This window comes from Engystomops pustulosus, chromosome 5 (assembly GCF_040894005.1).
Source record: "Engystomops pustulosus chromosome 5, aEngPut4.maternal, whole genome shotgun sequence".
In the NCBI taxonomy this organism is placed as follows: Eukaryota; Metazoa; Chordata; class Amphibia; order Anura; family Leptodactylidae; genus Engystomops; species Engystomops pustulosus.
Window position 1 is genome coordinate 167,723,697 of NC_092415.1, and position 20,044 is coordinate 167,743,740.

Sequence of the window (20,044 nt, forward strand, 5' to 3'; positions counted from 1 at the left end):
CTTAGATACAGCGGCCACCTTGGGGGGGGGGGGGGTATGCTTCCCTCTTAGAAGCTATAGGGTTAAATGTTTTAATTCAGCTATTTTTCTCATTTAAACTGTTGTTTGACTTTTCACAATATCCTTGGCATTTCTTACCGTCCTTCGGGCCTCTGTATTCTTGTTATTTATTTTGGTTATGAAGAAGCTTCTAGGAGCCATTGTGTAGATAAGCATGGCTGTAAACAAGGCCTAGTCATATTTCTCAGAATGTGCTGGTACAAAAGCATAATGGCCAATAGGATCTAGGTATCTTATCAACATCCCAAATGCTGATCTTCATGTGTTAAAATATAGCTGTATCTGTTTGAAATAAACAGTTTGATTTGAGTGCATGGGAAGACCGACTGTGTTTTTCATTTTACTCTGTCAGCTCGCTGCCGGCAGCTATCTCATCCTCCCACAAAGGGTTAATTAGGACTCACCTTACAAAAGTCAAGAGGGCTGTTGGGGCCCTGCATAAAAATCCCTAACACATACCTACGCAATAAATGGAAACATGAATTGTCAATCAGCTCACTTACGTACAGTTCAACGTCACTCAAGGGCAAGTATCAATGACCTGAAGGACAAATACATTTTAATATGGCTGACCTTGAATATGAACATATATAATTTTAAGCTACTGTAACCAAAGTACCATAATGAGTTATAGAAACAATTAAACCTCTCTAAAAGGCCACCTCTTTGAGAAGACCAAGCAGCCTCTATACGGGTTGTCCCCACGTTACGTACAAGATAGGTTCTGTAGGTTTGTTCTTCAGTTCAGTTTGTATGTAACTGTATCGTTTATAATACAAATACAAATATTAGACACATTTTTTTGGTCTCTGTGACAATTGGATTTTAAAAATGTTGGGTTGTCATAAGAACCAGGATTAACAATAAAGCTTAACTGCAGACACCTCTGATATCTGTTATAGCTGTTTATTGAAGCCGAGGGATACAGTACAATAAATTACTAACATCCAGAGGTCCGTTTGTAACTAGGGGTTGTCTGTAAGTTGGGTGTTCTTAAGTAGGGGACCGTCTGTACTATAATTTTATATTACTGATTAGGTTATTTGTATCTTGGAATTTCATGTGAAAAGATGACCCCCTAAAATAATAATAATTTTTTACTCTAATGTCATCTAAAAGAGGTTTTACTGTAAAAGACTTTTTTATCATTATTTAAAGAAAATTGTTCTGTGGAGTTTGTATTTACATATTTAGGGTGAATGAGTGCACACTGTACATCACCTAATACCTAATTTAATGAATAGTTCATTGGGACACAATAGATTGTTGTTAGACAACTTTCGCTCTGCTCATGGGACCAATTACCCTCATAGACAACACTGGTGAATTTTTTGGGGGGATGTGACTTATTATTAATATAAAATTATAATCTTTGACAGCAATTTATTTGTGAAAGATTGAAGATATGATGATAATTAATTTAACAATACAAAGTTATTCCCAAAAAAGCGACCTTAGTGGAACATTCTATCTAACTAGTCAGTACTCCATTTTTTGGGGAATTTTTACTTTTATATTGAATGTATCTTTATAATTTTTCAATTTCCCTGTTCCATCTGATCAATTTTTTCTTTCTTCCATTTTTCTCTTAACATATATTAATAAAATATTTTTTTAGGTAAACTGGAAAAAGTCGCAGCATCTGTCTAGTATTTATTTTACTCTTCTTATCATGTTTTCTAGAGATATATTGCTGATTTACATCATTTACATTACATTTGTTTTTTTGTAACATTTAAAAAATTGAAAAAAAAAAAGACATTTCAGTAGCCGGTATTAATTTAATGCTGCGCTCATGTAAAAATACAACCCATCTAGCGGGTTGAACAATTATATTTGTGATTGTGTTCACTTTAACGTTCCCATTATTAATTTTCTTAGGTGTTTTCTTTTCAAAAAAGTAAAAGTAGGAATAAAATTTTTAATTTGCCAGTTTAAAAAAAAACTATATTCACTCTCTCCACTGTGGTATTTTTTTTTTAGCAGATGCATATTGTCAATAAATAAGGCCTCATACATTTGACCAATCTCTTTCTTTTCATGTATTGCTTTAGTCCAAAATACAGAGGGAATTTAATCAATTAGTGCAAGTCACATGTCTGAGGGTTTTATATATGCTTTTTGCAATATTTTAAAAAACAGGGAGACGGAGAGCCACACTAATGATATTATATATTTTAAAAATACAGATTAAAATAGACATGGAAATAGAGGTTATGAAATGTAACCAACATAAAATTGTGATTTTAGGATTTTTTTTTTTTACAGGGACATGCACATGAGGTCTAATGTTTTTATAGAAATTAATGAAATCTGTCTGGGTAGGGGAAAAATTTTTTTTATTTTTCAGCAAAATAAGAAAACATAACAAAACTACCGGATACATGTTTGGGCTCTAAATAAATTAGACAAATCTATATTAAAGCTAAAACACTTAGACAAACTGATTTTTTTTTTATTTTGAAAATTTGTATAACTTCCAAAAAAATAAAGAAAAACAACACACACAAAGCAAAAATAATGCTCTTGTGTATGTCCCTTACCTTAACGTAGATAGCAGGTTAATACACTTGCATTGAAGTATCAAGTTATGAATTACAAAAATTCACAATTTTGCTTTGTCATGAAAAGCTGATGCATAAACCTCCTTATAGGGACTGCTTGGCCACACCCCTGCTTGAAAAGTTATGTGTCTGGTGTAAAAGCATAATTACATATTAGTGGATATGGAGAACTACAGCAGCTGCCTGCCATGTTTTCAAGATGTGTTTCAGGACATTTCATAAATGACCCTTTTAATGTCAATATTTATGTAAGCCAAAAAATACTAAGAATAAAATGTATAACTGATTATTGATGCAAAAGGAAGAACACAGAAAACATCAAAAAATAAAAAGATACAGAGGATTATTATATATTAGAGGGGATTTTTGTTGTTTTTATGTATTATTGTTTATTTGTTTTAAAGCTTTTTTTTTCTTCACTAGTATTTGCTCACATGGGAGTGCACTCAACTTATAATCCAGATCACTATCAGACTCCTTTTAACTAAATGAGAAATGAAAGGGTTTCTCATCCATACAGCCCCATCAATACTAAGAGGAAAGATGATAGGTACAAAGTGACACAGTTGTGGGATAACCTGCTTATTTTGGCTCTAAGTCTTAATAGTGACTTCATACATTTGGCAATGTTGAAATGTTAAACGATGATCTATGACCTCCAAGAGGATCCGCTTAGGTTACAGTGACCTGATCAAAGATAAGTACATCTTATATCGCATCTTAAAAGTTACCAAACTAGTAAGATGTGTTCTCCTTGACCGAAATGCACAAGAAATATGTCAAATATGGAGGAGCTAATCATCTGTATATACATGAATGCAGTCGGATGGATTCTCATAGAGAAACATAATCACTAATTCTCTGATAAAGGTGCAGAGCATCTCCAGACCTATAGCCGAAACGTAGCCTGTTTTCTGCAGGTCGGCATGGCTATATTGAACTGTTTGATACATCATTTGTTTCTCAGGTTGCGGCTTGTATCAGAGGAATGTTAAATAATACATGGGACATCTAAAACCAAATGTATCTCATTGCCTTACTGTTAATAGAAAAAACACGAACAATATATAGATTTAGGTGGCGATAGATAGATAGATAGATAGATAGATAGATAGATAGATAGATAGATAGATAGATAGATAGATAGATAGATATGAGATAGATAGATAGATAGATAGATAGATAGATAGATAGATAGATAGATGGGTAGAAAGATCGACAGATAGATGATAGATAGACAGACAGACAGATAGATAGATAGATAGATAGATAGATAGATAGATAGATAGATAGATAGATGGATGGATGGATAGATAGATAAAAAAAACAAGGAGATCCAAGGCAGCACAACTTCTGAAACTGGGTGCAATATCTGGAGACACGTGGCAGGAAAGTCAGCAGCACTCCAAATTAGAGTGTTCTAAAGCAGGGTGATCTATATTTCTATATTCCATGAACGCTCTCATGGAATAAAGATCACCCTGCTTTACAACAATAATTTGGAGTGCTGCTGCCTTTCCTGATTAGATACATAGATTTTTTTTAATCTTTTAGCTCATTTTCTCATAGATCTTTCTAGTGCTATGTATCATTGATTTTTTTTTCAAAAGTTGTATCGCCAACATATTCATCTGAACGTAAAGATTAACTCCTAGTTTCCATGAAGTGTACACAGCATTGTCTCAGGGTCTTCATGCAGAACCAGAAGGGAAGAGTAAATATAATCCAGTGTAGACGGTATTTTCTTTTGTTCTTAGAGATAGATTAATACATTATTTACTGGAAATCAGGTTTTGTTTAATTTCATGTCATCCTCAACACTAATAATAAAAAAGCACTGACATATTCTACCTGGTCTTTTAGTAGTCATAGACCCCGCCGCACAGAAAATGCACAGGCTGCTTCACAAAAGATTCAAATGCTTATATTTCCCTCTACCTTTATTCAGGGACAGGTAAGATCAGCAAAACTTGATAGATAGATAGATAGATAGATAGATAGATAGATAGATAGATAGATAGACAGACAGACAGACAGACAGACAGAGAGAGAGAGAGAGAGAGAGAGAGAGAGAGATAGATAGATAGATAGATAGATAGATAGATAGATAGATAGATAGATAGATAGATAGATAGATTATGAATACAGAAAACAGAGAGATAGCTGGATAGATATTAAGAAAAATAGATATATTTTAGATATAGATATATGGATAGATGATAGATAGATTATTAATAGATAGATAGATAGATAGATAGATAGATAGATAGATAGATAGATAGATGCCCCAGCTCATTGTTATTCAGCCTATGATACACTTGCGTATTTGTATAAAATGTAGTCCATAGCAGGAAACCAAAACCTTGAACTCTCCTCAGTAGTAAAATAGAATGAATGTCAAAGTTGATGCTTTTACAAGCAGAGTGTCCCTGACTTGAGCAGATTAAACATTAATCCAAACCAGTATGCAGCAGGGCAGTGTTATTTAAACACATAGTATAGTGATAACAGAGAGCATGCATTGTGTTAAATACCATCTATTGTTATATTATGCACATTTCAACAGGTTTCATGACAGGAAGTAGTGGCTATAGGAAAGATCATTGGGAAGAAGGTATTATCACCATATTAAAGTCACAATTTGCTAATGACACAATCAGTTAATACCATTATCTATGAAGACATCTAGCGGAAACTTTTGGCAACTGCACTTGGAGAACAGATCAGTAATGGAGGGGAACATAGATAAGGGCAATGCTTACCTTTCTTGAGAAGCAGCAGCTGCTGCATGTAGTATGTAGCATGTTCTGTATTAGGTGCCATTGAGTGAACCCAGCCTGAACACTAATATCACACAGGCCATCTAAATACTCTTTCTACTCTTGGAAAAAAAGGCTCTTTTTGGCAGAGGAGAAGAAATGAACAGAGACAGTGACTCATAAACACAGTGGTTATGAGATAGTCCATTGTAAATGAGGGATATGTAGGCCTCATACATACATAATATGTAGGTACAGGGGACTTGGGAATCGCCTTCTCTATATGAGCTGAGGAGAAATGATCAAATGTTTTGCACTGGCTACTAATGAACCGCTGCTTTCATCTACTCCTGAATTATATTAATTATTGGGTTCTGCAAGAACCAAGACATTGACATTATAAATACACTAACACACAAGGTCTCCATTAATAAAATAGGCTTCTGATGTTTGACAGTCCTGTCATTTGTTTGCTACATATTGGTTATATATTCGTTAATATCCATTGTTCTCTATTATACTCATTATTGTTAGTTTTATTCCTCCATTATATAAAGTAACAAGTATTATACACACAAAGTTATAATTATAACTCTTTATCAACATCGTAGTTTTATTCCTCCATTATATAAAGTAACAAGGATTTTATACACAAAGTTATAATTATAACTCTTTATCAACATCGTAGTTAATTAATCGACCGAATAAACATGAAACAAACAATAGCGATGCATCACTGGTCTTCCTTATTATAAAATAGGTCAAGAAGAGGATTAAGTAATAAAATATGAAAGAATTACAACAATATTAACAATATTATCAATCCTCCATTATTCTATACTATTCATAGTATGTGAGGTTTCTAAAATGTTATGACACATGTATAAATTATAAAATGAATTACAACTCGTTTAAATATAGGGGATACATACATACATACATTTGCGATAATATATAATATGACATACAATTCTTAATGGTTTGATGTTGAGTAATGGGTGCAATGAAAAGTTTTGCTTTTGAGCTCAGTATTGCAGATTTATATATGTTTTTTTTATGCCGTTTTATGTTTTTTGCTGAGTTTTATGTTGTAATTACGTATAGAGGTTTATTGAAGTGATAGATCTATGGATGCCCACTTCTATTCTCCATACAGGGATATGTATGGCAAAGGGTCAGAATCACTCCTCCAGACGTAAGAGAACACGTTTTTTTCATCTCTTTACTGAATTTAGTATAAGGTTTCGTGCGAAACATCCCAAATCATGTGACATGGACACTCTCAAGCCCATGTTTAGAACCAAGTGCTGAAGCATCAAAATCCCATTTGGTCTGTAGAGGGGTGAGATAACTGTAGCTAAAAATAAGATTGTGTGCCACTATTGGTAATCAGGGCTCTACATGGGAGATGTGGGCTGCAGACTTGTAGATCAGGTAGCTGCAGTCCTTTAACACAGACCAATGGTTGGTTGGTGATATTTTAAAAGCTATGCTCAGCCTTAGGTTATGTAAAATCCCATTAGAAGGCTGGATGCTTCATACAGCTATTTGATAATGAATGGAAGGGTGGAGAGAAGCATGTCTAGTCCTCTGCTATCTGCACTTCAGAGACTGCTCTCTCTTTGGATTATAAAGTGCACTATTTAATCATGTAGTCATCATAATCTTAGTACCAAAGGAGCATTAAGATGCCTCATTCACTGTGTGGTGGAAACTGTATATTGTAGATAGAGATCAAGCATCAGAAATCTTCTATGTGATATTTATATGTGACTATGTAATGCCAACCATCATTGTCATCATTTACAGCTGTTGCAACCATTACTGTATATTTAGCAATGTCTTTAATAGAGCATTCACATGATAACCTGATCAAATCTGGTGAGACAATGTGTAGCACATTCTTCAAGTCTTAATCCCCCCACCAGCCCTTTGTTTCCAAAAGGTATCCAGCCATCCTGGTCAAAAACACTCGTCTCAGGCCAGACAAAGCAAAGGGTCCCAATTTGCAGAGCTGGAGAAAAAGCCTTTGAAGAAAACCACTTCCTTACACCAGGGGTAAGACAAAACATGGCTGTTAAACTTGAACTTCAGACGAATGACTGAGTGGACTGTGCAATATGGACAAGGAAGAGAAAAAGGAAGGAAGGAAGCAAGAAAGAAATATAGAGGAGGATAGTAATTTATAAATAGATAGACAGACAGATATATGGATAGATGTAAGTGATTGATTGATTGATTGATTGATAGATAAAAAGATGTGAGAGAGATAGATAGATAGATAGATGTGATATTGATTGATAGATATATAGATAGGTAGATAGATATATAGATAGGTAGATAGATAGATAGATAGGTAGATAGATAGAAAGGCACATGATAGGTAGATGATAATAACTACTACTAACTATTAAGCGATGTATATTCATACATCATATATATATATATATATATATATATATATATATATATATACATAGCGTGTTACATAATGTACTGAATATTCTATTCCCTTTATATACATATATTATCTTTCATTCGGATCTATTGCCTATGATTACCCTATCAGCATAAAGTTAGTCTGATTAGTTTTCAATATTTATTTGAATAAAGATGTATATTAAAGTGTTACCTTTAGTGTCTCCTGTACAGATGCCGGACCGGTACCAGTACAGCTCCAGGCACAGCAGCCAGTGTTTTGCAGGCTGTCTACAAGGAGAGACACATATTAGTGGGAATCTCTGGTCTGGGGCAACGGGGAAGTGTCACACTGTTTAATTACCTCGTGTGTAGACACCATTTGTACAAAGCAAAGAGATTTTTTTTCTCTCCTTCATTAATTATATTCTTTACCTTGCAGCACAATATTATGGAGAGCCCTGTTTACACAAGGATATCATAAATGTTCCTGTATAACATGCTATGACCTACAGATACATTTTAATTAATCAACCAGTCAAAGGCAAATAATTTGCTATATGTTTTCCACATTTTGCCACAATTTCATTGAAATGCAAATCTGAGACAATAAAATATTCATAAAAGATGCATAAAATATATATACACTGGTCAGAATTAATTATAAATTATTATTTTTTTTAGAAAATTATAAAGATCATTCAATAGCAGAAGTTATATTGGGCTGTTGCTAATTATTATTACATACAGCTATTAATAAACATATCCAATCCTTATAACTAACCACACTGACCGTATACACACTGCATCCACACAGATAGATAAATAGAAGTTGGTTTTCGTACAATATATGAAATATAATAAATGTTATTTTATTATTAATCTATGTGATAGATAGATAGATAGATAGATAGATAGATAGATAGATAGATTATATTATAGAATATTATCATTATTATAATCATCATTCATCACTTTGAGATGGATTATTGTGAGATATAATTGATAATGACATACCAGTGATCCGTGTTTCGTGTAATGATGTCTTTTTAATAGGTCAATAAACATTTTTTTCTTTAAGTCACTTGAGAACATTTCCATTTCGCAAATACATTTGCACACAAATAGAAATTTGCTAATTGTATTTTTTTTTTTTTGCCCTATTAAAATTTACCAGCGACACATTACATAACTCCCTAACTAATGACTTCCCTGAGAAATGATCTCATTAAATATGGGAGTTATTATCTGTGTAGGGTTTGTCCTTTTCTAATGTCTTTCATATTTGCTGTAAATTGTGATTTAATCTATAAAATAATAAACTATTATACCAGGCGTGAATGTGCTCTTATCTATTAAATATTTTTGTATATATGTATGTATATATATATATATATATATATATATATATATATATAACATTTTTGTACATATGTGTATTATGTGATGTTGATGATGTACATTTGCCACATTTTACATTACATTTTCCCAGCTCTGAGGATGAACACACAATGCATCCTGCCACATAGTAGGTTTTTAGTACATGACCTCGGTGTACATGAGACTCTAGGACTTAATTGGCAGAGCCCATTTTGGCTAGACAAGCACTTTCAACTTGACCTTGGCCTGTGTCCCTGCTCAGCACTGCAGCACAGTGTCTAGTATATTATTATAGTCTACAGTGAGACTCTGGATTGCAACCTATCTCCTTATGTCTGATGGTCACATCATAACACACAGACAGCTGGACACTGGACTCAGAACCAGCAGATTTGTTTATATAGAAAATAAATAACAGTCCTATATAGCCGAATAGTGCAGAGACTGAAGAATGTTCTTCTGTGGAGAGATTGGAAACGAAATTAAACTTTTTTTTTATAATAAATGATAGCAATACATTTCAAGGAAACATCAAAATCGTGTGCAACATCTATTGTATCCTGCAGCGCTATGACTGTATCCCAAAGGTGGTGGTTGCCGCTGTGTGTGGATATAGTCGCATACTTATTCTTTCTTTACCCCCTTGAGTCATTTTGTTGCACATTTTTTTGTAAGTGTTATTTAATTTATTACTCATCTCCTCTGCCCATTATGGATATTTTTGTTATAAAGTGATCGATTAAACATATGTATGTGTTCTATTCTTTATTTGACCACATCAATCATTTAGTTGTGATTTTGAGCTTCAGTATTTTATTACTCATTTTCTTTCTTCATCTTATGGATAAAGGTTGTTTATTATTGGTAGTAGTAATAGTAAGAGGAGGAGGACGAGGATATTGTGAATTATTTTAGGTATTTCTGTGACTATTTATCTCCCTGGACACTTATTCTTTATTTAACCATTTCAGTCATTTGTAGTTGATTTTTTTTGGGGGGGTGATTTAAGCTTCAGCAATTTATTACTAATTTTCTTTATTACTCATATTATGGATAATGGTTATAAGTAGTAGTAGTAGTAGTAGTAGTAGTAGTATGTGATCTTGTAGTATTTCTGTGATCTAGCTGAATATTTTTGTTCTATTTCATTTATCCTTGTTGTTTTTCTCTCATTGTCTATGCATAATAAATCGGATTGTAGGATGACATGTCATGTAGTTATTCTTCTACTTGCACATTACTGTAAAAAAAAGGATGAGGAATGATGCAATGTCCACATTTTGTAATCATGGGCTCCCTCCCTGTACAGTGCATGAGCTGTTAGGGTGGATTTTCTAGATGGAAGGGATAATATAAGGGAGGAATAAGGGGGAAAGGGCTGAGGATCCACTGACTTGTATGAGGAAGAGGAAGAAAGGAGGTAAAAAAAAAAGTGAATTATCCTCCTGCTGCCGCGGTGCACTGTGGGGCCCGGCGGCTGCTTTGCATAGCACGTGACGGCGCCGGGGCCAATGGGCGCGCTGCGGGCTGAGGCTACTCTGGCAGAGCTGCAATGTGTTCCGCTCAGTCTGTGGGGCTATTAATGCGGAGCTGCCCGGGCTATGACAGCCTCCGTGCTGCTCCATCCCCGCTGGCCCGAGCCGCTCATGTTCCTCTATGACAACAGCTTGGATGACATTAACAAGAACATGGAAGGATTTGCCGGTAGTAATTTCGCAGCGAACCAGTGCAGGAACCTGATGGGGCACCCGGCGGCGGCATCTCTGGCCCCCAGCAGCGGGTACCCGTCCAGCGAGGTGCCGGTGCCCGAGGCCGGCAAGCAGTGCAGCCCCTGCTCCGCCGCCGTGCAGAGCTCCTCGGGGGCCGGACTGCCCTACGGATACTTTGGCAGCAGCTACTACCCGTGCAGGATGAGCCACCACAGCTCCATCAAGTCCTGCTCACAGCCCTCCTCCTATGGGGACAAGTACATGGACACCTCCGTCTCCGCCGGGGAAGACTTCCCCTCCAGGGCCAAGGAGTTTGCCTTCTACCAGGGATATGCCACAGCCCCTTACCAGCCGGTGCCAGGCTACCTGGACATGCCCGTGGTGTCCACCATTGGGGCACCTGGAGAGCCCAGGCATGAGCCCCTCTTGTCAATGGATAGCTACCAGCCCTGGGCGATTACTAATGGCTGGAATGGGCAGGTTTACTGTGCCAAGGATCAGAGCCAGCCAACACACCTATGGAAATCCACCTTACCGGGTAACACACCTGTAACCATAGCTCTGTGCCACACATGTGCCCCATGTACATGGACAACAAACATACAGCCATACATATGTTATCTACTTATCTCATTTTCTGTTATATATATTCATTTATATCTGTCTAGCTATCTGTTTATCTATTATCCATCTCAATTTATTTTTTTCCGTACTATTCTATACATTAATTTCTATCTATCTGTTTACCAATCTAATTTCTTCTTTTATTATATAATGTATACTATGTATATAAATTTTAATTAAAATGTACTGGCTATCTATCAATCTACATATTTCTCTTTCTATTTGTCTATCTATATAATTTATCTGTCATATAGTATATAATATCTACACATTAATGTTCATCATTTTCAGCTATCCTCTATATATCCATCTTTCTGTGATTTACTCAATTATCTATCGATATACATGATATAATATCTACCTATTAAATTCAATCTATTGTCTATTTATTTATATGTGAAGATCTATATCAAAATAACTATCAACAGAAAGACTATATAGATATACAAATGTATATCGACTGAAAAGTGTTTATATATATATACATTGTTATTTTTGTGTTTGCTTGTTTCAAAAATATACAAGGCAATTATAGAAGAGGCAGAGAGAGAAATAGATATTTATAGATTTGTTGATGTGTATAACTATATATATATATATATATATATATATATATATACATCTACATATATTTGTGTGAATATCTTTGTACACACACCTCTTTACAAACAGTTCCCCTCTCTAAGCCAAAGGTAGGACATTTTAATTGATACGATTTTAATTGTATGATAGCATTTAGTGTAATACGTTATTATCTTCTTCACATACTTTGAAATATTAAATATCAAGTCCTTCTCTTTACATAACTCTTTTAAATATATAATGCATTATCTACGTATCTAATACTTTTACTATAGCTGTATATATATATATAATTTTATTTGATTCTTGTTTATATATATTTATCTTGTTTATATATATTTATATATATACAAATTAATATCTTTATTTACATGCTTTTATACACACATACATAAGAAAATGAGCAGCACTCCAATTGTAGTGGTATATATATATATATATATATATATATATATGTGTGTGTGTGTATGCGATGGCCTGATGAGTGCTTTGCTGTGTCGTTGTCTGGGTGCCCCATCTCTCTCTCAGTGACCTGTACTTTCCCTTTCAGACGTGGTTTCCCATCCTTCAGATGCCAATTCGTACAGACGAGGCAGGAAGAAGCGAGTCCCTTACACTAAAGTGCAACTCAAGGAACTGGAGAGGGAATATGCGACAAATAAATTCATCACTAAGGACAAAAGGCGCAGGATATCAGCCACCACCAACCTGTCAGAGAGACAGGTCACTATTTGGTTCCAGAACAGGAGAGTGAAAGAAAAAAAAGTCATCAATAAACTGAAGACCACTAGCTAATGAGTGGATTATACTGCAGGTTCTTATCCCATAAAACTGATCTGATGTCTTCCTGACAAGTCATCTGGAGACCCTTTACAAAAAAATAAAACAAATAAATATGGACAATTTTTGGGGAAGGGGGGATGGGATTAAAAAAAAAAGATGAAATGAATTATTGAAAGGAAGCCAAGACTCTGATCTTATTGGAGGAGACATGACTTCTTCTCTTCTTCTCTCCTGGTGGATTTGTTCTGATACGAGACTTGTGAATTGATCCTAAAGAAAAGACTTGTAGCCTTTAATCAAGAATCCTTGTAATATTTGCGCTTTGAACCTTGAAACCAGTCTGCATGTTGAGTGACTGCTCAGGTAATTTGTATCTTTACTGTATGTTCACTCTATACATTCTCATATACATGAAGGATGCCCTCTTATCTGCAGGGGGTGGATTGTAGAAGCCTTCCTAGGCCTGCCCTGGCATTGTACATGGATGTTGTAGGGACTGAGGGGCTCTAGGGCTACCTCATTCATAATCTGGTGTTATTGGAATTACAATGGACAGAGCTCAATCTCCACATGGACGGATTATTGTGTATAATAAATATCCGTATGACAGAAGTATGATATTCAATGGTTGAGTCCTTAGGATGGCATTAACAATTGTTTTTTGGTCTATTCTGTGTAATTTGGCCGCCATAGATGGTGAAATCCAATCATTTCCAGCACTTTTAATCTCATCAGCAATTATTGGAAACCTTTGTTTTGTCTCTCTACTCACTTCTATTGTGTAAATACTAATATTAATAATAAATTAGAGCACTGTGAATGGTAACTGTGCACCAGCCATGTTTATTCTTCCACCATCCTCTAATATCCATAGCCATACAAAAATTTGGTTCACCCATAATCATATTGTCTGGGGGAGTCATGAGACTCCTGTAATTGGATTCAATTATTAGTTATTTTGAGGTAAATTAAACTGGAAGGTTTAAAATCCATTGTTAGAGTTGGTTGAATGTGATATTGCATTGGCGTTGATAATAAATATCCATCTTCATCTGGAAAAGGAATTATCCAGAAGGATCCTCTAATGATCCTTAACTCAGGGCTGTATTTTCTGGGATTGTTGAAACAACTGGATGGGAAGGCCTTAAACCTTGACCTTGAGGAAAAGAGACAATTTGTGACCTTGACTTCTGACAGCTCATGAATAGGCATCACTAGGATTAGTGGATCAATAGCGCCATCTGGTGTTCAAAAGCAGATCTACAGCGCTGATGATTAGCTGACATTAACATTGGTGCTATGTCTAAATTCAACTCATTTTTACTAATTACAATAGTTTTCTTTTTGAGGACTACTTGGTTATTGTGGTTTACTTGTAGAGTATATTTTCTGAGCAAAATTTCAGTTTACAGTTTTTAACGGCAGGTTTTTTTTTACTTTGTTTTGTTCATCGTTCTAATCTTAAAATTCTGTGTGTTTAGAATCAGGCAGAAATTATGTTTTTTAATTGTGTTTTTAAGCTTAAATTTTCTTATTTAGTTGTTGATTTTTTTTTTGTTGTTTTCATTTTATTTATTTTAATTTGGACAGAATATAGTAGAGAACATGTAATGGTGCTAAATATTTTCCATATAAAATATAGATTCATATATATATTATTTACCAAATTGTAGTTGATTTTTTTTTTAGATTATTCTGTACATGCAGCTGAAGGTTTTAAATTCTAAATTTACATTTCTTTCCTATTCAATTACATAATAATTTATGTATCAATTAAAAATACATTTTATTTGGGTCAAATGGGTCGTATTTTTTCATATATTCATAGAACAGGATTGTTCCGTTTTCTACTCAGTGGTTATTTCATGTAAATTAATCTAAGTCTAAGGGATAGTATTGGAATGTGAAACAATTTTAAAGATTTTTTATTGAAACTATGTCCAAATTTAATGTGTCATGGGTATTTCATAACACATTTGTGTTTCGAAAATGTAGTTAACTTAATAGGGGTGGGAGGTATTTAAAAGTAGAAGCTGGGTTATGTATATATATATATATATATGTATATATATATATATATATATATGTGTGTGTATGTGTGTGTTAGATATTTCTATTATAGATAGATGTATTATGTATATATATATATATATATATATATATATATATATATAGTTGTGTTTTATGTGTGTGTGTGTATATATATATATATATATATATATATATATATATATATATATATATATATATACAACTTAGTGGGATGATCTATTTATAATATGTTAGAATATCATAAATGTATATATGTATACACACACTATATTTACATATAGTATATTTGCATTTAATTATAATAATACAATTGATATTTAGATTATTTAATGTTAACTACGCGAGTACACCCCAAACATAGATAGATAGATAGATAGATAGATAGATAGATAGATAGATAGATAGATAGATAGATAGATAGATATTATGGCAGATCAGTCTTGTCACATAGCCTATCATCCCGCTAATGTGACAATCCTCTGTGTAACTTTTTATTCCGCAAATATATTTAACAACCAGGGAAATGTGTCACTCCGTTCAGCACTTCGCAGGGGAAATTAATATTTCACCAGGGCATCCTGGGGTTAGCATTAAAAGATTACTCCAGGTTACAGTTTATTAGTTATAAAATACCATGGTATTCATATAATTGCAGACCAAACAACTGTTGACATTCTGCATATGCCAACGAGTTCATAAAACCTCCTTGCATATGAGACACATCCAGGAGCTTCACATGGCAGAGGCAGGGATATTAGTGGCCTAGGAAGACACACAGACCAGATAGCTATGTCACACCTTGACCATGAGCCTGGGAGGCGCTGGTGAGTACAGGGTGACTTAATTGCTTTGGTTCCTATCTAGTATGCATAGGAAAGGCAAAGTGATTTAATGGTACCTAATATTAATACAAGTCATAAACCATTGTAATTAACGATGACAGCCCTGGGGCTTACCCTTTACATCAGGCTCGGGTGTATTCTTTAGTTGCAGGCTAGGATTTTTTTTTTTTTCACTTCCTTCTCCTTTGATAAGTTTTATCCTCCCTTTAGATTCTGGGATTGTGTTTTTTTCAGTTTTTTTTATTGCATATTTATATTTTATTCACCCATATTTTATGCTGTTTTTTCATGTTCATGCATATGATTTTTTTTTTTTTTTTGCTGATTACTTCTCGTACGATGAATATAGAGGAATCTATTCTGGGGTCTATTTATGTTACAACCAAGTACCATCGGAGGATATAGTTATCTGTTATGCATAGACATTGTTATATCATGTATACTGGGATACAGACAAGTGGCTTTTTCTCTCAGGGACATTAATGTGATCATCAGATTTATATATACTCTATTATACCAAATATCAGGGTATATCATTATGTAGTATACATGTAGACTGTTGTTTAGGAGGTGTTATTCTATATTACCCATAATTTGGTCATTGGGCATCCAGCAGTAAATCGGACTTTCTGTGGTAGAAGGCTCTGGAGCATACAGATGAGGCAGCAAACAATTCACTGTTCTGGGTATTGAGAAGGAGGAAACTATAGGACCCTGTCTGCCTGTAATGGGGAGATCAGTCTGACAAACCTTTGTTTCTGATGTACTATCACGTCCCCTTCTGGACACATGATGTAAGTGCTACATATAGAGAAGATGTATATCTATAGATGGGAGGCTGCAAATATATACTATTTTTATATATTTTGATTTATATTTTATATTAATATATAATTATATATATTCATTTGAATTATATAATATAATATATAGTTATATATATTTGTTTATATACGTGTGTATATGTACACATCCATCTGTATGTATATATATTTCTATCTTTTTCTAACCCTAACACTTTTTCTTCAGTCTTTTTGGCACTCTCTCTCACTCTTTATCTATCTATCTATATATATATATATATATATATATATATATATATATTAATTTTATACTATTGGCTGATTTAAATGGCCATAGCTGTTTCTTTACCTTTCCCTTGTATAACACATTCATCACATTACTTGCAGTAAAGATCATCGGCAGAATTATAGACATCAAATATATTTTATTGCCACAACACTTTATTTCACAGCACAGAGTAACAATATAACAACAAAGCATTAGAGCATTCATTATCTTAATAAAAGAGCAGCACACAGCAAAAATAGAAATATCACATATATATTTAGATATTGTGTATCAGGAATGTGTGTGAGATTCACATGTCAGTATTTCTGTTCCAATTATTATTGTTATTAGAAGGTGCTTGGTTATTTTCCTGGAAGCTGACTTCCATAAAACAAATTCCTTATATTCTGATTGACTGTGACCAGAATAAGCTTCTTTCCCCTAGTAGCAGCATGTTAGTACATCAACAGTGTGAGTAATACTATTATCTGTAAACCGTAAACCATTGTGTGTGAGCCTTCTCCAAGTACATAAGCCATCTTCATGTCTATATTTCATAGGAAGAAAAAAAACATATCTTAGGTCAAGTTCAAGTGATAACATGTACTTGTTATTAGTTTCTAATACATGGATAATTCTCTATAGAGAAGGAAAGCCCCGGATTAGTGGTTACATTGTATCCAGTGCCTATAATATTAACTAATGTGAAGACCTTAGAACGTATCACTAGAAGACTTTACTTACAATTATAATTCTGTCTCCTCTTTCTGATTCATTAGAAAATAAGTAAGTACATTTCCAAATGTCGATTCCATAGGTTGTGCAGATTTTACAGGCTGGATTTACTCCTGCTATATAGGCACATATGTGGAAAGCAGACTATTCAGTGCCTGCCAGACGGTCTAGACTACATGTTCTCACAGCCCCACAATTGCCTGCAATAATCATAGACCTGCACCTGTAAATGGCCACTAAAAAGAGTCTAGTGCTATATACTTAATGTATCAGAAAATCTGCTGCAGGGGAGGAGAAATGTACACATCCGCCTGACTACAATTACATGCAAGGAGTAACATAAAGAACTAAAGCTGAAAAGAGAGCAAATAGGAAATAGCTACAAGTACAATGAGGGCGGTATTTAAAGTGTCTATCTATTTATCTATCTATCTAGATATCTAGATATCTGTCTGGTATATGTGTGGGAATAGGAAAGAGTAAAAATATATCTGAAAAATTATGCATCTATCTACATATGTTTCATCCATCTAACTGTCTAGTGTTTGTGTGTGTATAGGAAATGGTAAAGAAATATATATGTATGTATCTATGTATGTAGCATCTATCTATCATATATGTCTATCTATTATGTGTGTGGGCATGTTCGTATGTAAATGGAAAAGATTAGATAAATATCTGAAAACCTATATATGTTTATACATATGTATCTATGCAATTATCTATCGTGTATTTGTATGTGTGGTGATTTGCGTGTGTGTAAGGCTAAATACATTTCTGAAAGGATAGATAGATATTGCATATATCTATGTGATATGTAGATGTGTGTGAGGATGTGAGAGGGAACATGTGTGTGGATATATAAATATATAAATATCCATCTATGTATATATACATGATCTATCTATCTATTTATCTATCTATTATCTATCTATCTATCTATCTATCTATCTATCTATCTATCATCTATCTATCTATATGACTCTCTATCTATCTATCTATCTATCTATCTATCTACTCTATCGAGTGTTGATCTGTGTGGTTATATGCGTGTGTGCATTTGGGAGTTTATTGGTAGATCTATCTATCTGGTGTGTTTTTATTTATGTGTATATATAACTATACCTATATATGCATGAGTGTGTGAATATATATTTGTGCATAGTTTATGTTTGCATGTATATATACAACTATGCGTGTATCTTTATCTAGTATCTATTTATTTCTTTATCATTTTAATTTTCTTTGAAATTCCCCGTGTTCGATGCGATAACCTAAGATTTTTCAAAATGTAAGTAATACTATTAATATTAATGTATTGTAATATTTTCTAGTTTGATATTGTAATTAGTCTATGCTTTATTAACACTATGTAGTAACAAGACTTTTTTTCTTACTTTTATTATGGAATGAGAAGTTAATCTTACCATACACATCACCACACATCATTGTCTTGGGGGGGTAAATTAATTTTGGTAAACACGTATTGCAGTGACTTTGGGATGTAGAGCAGACATTGCAGTAATAATTAACCTAAACAAAGAGAACACAGAAGGCAGTGATCAGATTTGTCCCTGCATATAAGAGCATTATACTATTTTCCTCCATTAAAATCCTTAATGTATTCTGTATCTCTGCGCACTTCTGGATATACAACATTACTGGCCCGGCTTCAAGGCCAGACTTCCCATTATTTAATACCCTGGTCTGTGGTTAAGGTCAAATACACGATAGCTAAAACTTTTTTTTTTTTTTTGCAATAAAGACTTTTTTTTTGTGGTGTAAAGATATTACGCTAGAAAATCTGCAAGTGTGTCCTGCCGCATCCTGCAAGACCTGGAGGTGCATAGGTGTGTATATATGGAGAATTGTCATATTTTATGTATTATTGTTTGCCTATGTTTTTCCATATAACCTGCTCTGTGTGTACAAAAAAAAATCAAGTGCATAGATAATAGATATATTAAGATAATTCATGGATGGATGGATGGATGGATGGATGGATAGATAGATAGATAGATAGATAGATAGATAGATAGATAGATAGATAGATAGATAGATAGATAGATAGATAGATAGATAGATAGATAGATAGATAGAATTTGTAGCAGACACAAATATTGTATTTCCACACCTAAAAACATTCTTGTACACACACACAAGTACAAACTATTCTATAAAATGAAATCAATGTTTTTTTTCCATAATACAAACCTTCCAGGGAGTAGCACAGAGTGTACACAGTGATTGCATGTAACATGTGGAGAGGAGGTCATGGGCTGCATGTAGGTGGCGTCTCCTGTGAGCCCCTGGCCAGGCTATGTCTGCTGTCACACAGGCTGAAGTTGACTGCCAAATGTGCCATAAAACCGCAGGTCAGTCTAGAGCTCAGCTCACTTCTCCTTGACGCGCCGGCTTCAATTATAGTCTTAAAAGCCTCAATACAAGTGTAAGAATTTGTTTTC

The 20,044-nt window shown here is 34.0% G+C and overlaps 1 protein-coding gene and 1 long non-coding RNA gene across 2 annotated transcripts; one reads left to right on the forward strand and one right to left on the reverse strand.

Annotated features, from left to right (window-relative positions):
• Nucleotides 1-10,763: 10,763 nt before the first annotated feature.
• HOXA13 (homeobox A13) lies at nt 10,764-14,293 on the forward strand. The gene is made up of 2 exons (XM_072154824.1): nt 10,764-11,428; nt 12,647-14,293. The coding sequence occupies exons 1-2, from the start codon at nt 10,783-10,785 to the stop codon at nt 12,889-12,891; spliced, it is 891 nt and encodes a 296-aa protein (XP_072010925.1). The 5' UTR covers nt 10,764-10,782; the 3' UTR covers nt 12,892-14,293.
• A 2,851-nt stretch (nt 14,294-17,144) lies between these two features.
• Nucleotides 17,145-19,973, reverse strand: LOC140134227 (uncharacterized). The gene is made up of 3 exons (XR_011856140.1): nt 19,794-19,973; nt 19,007-19,112; nt 17,145-17,391 (listed from the first exon to the last, which is right to left on the reverse strand). It is a non-coding gene; the product is annotated as an uncharacterized lncRNA (long non-coding RNA).
• Nucleotides 19,974-20,044: the final 71 nt, after the last annotated feature.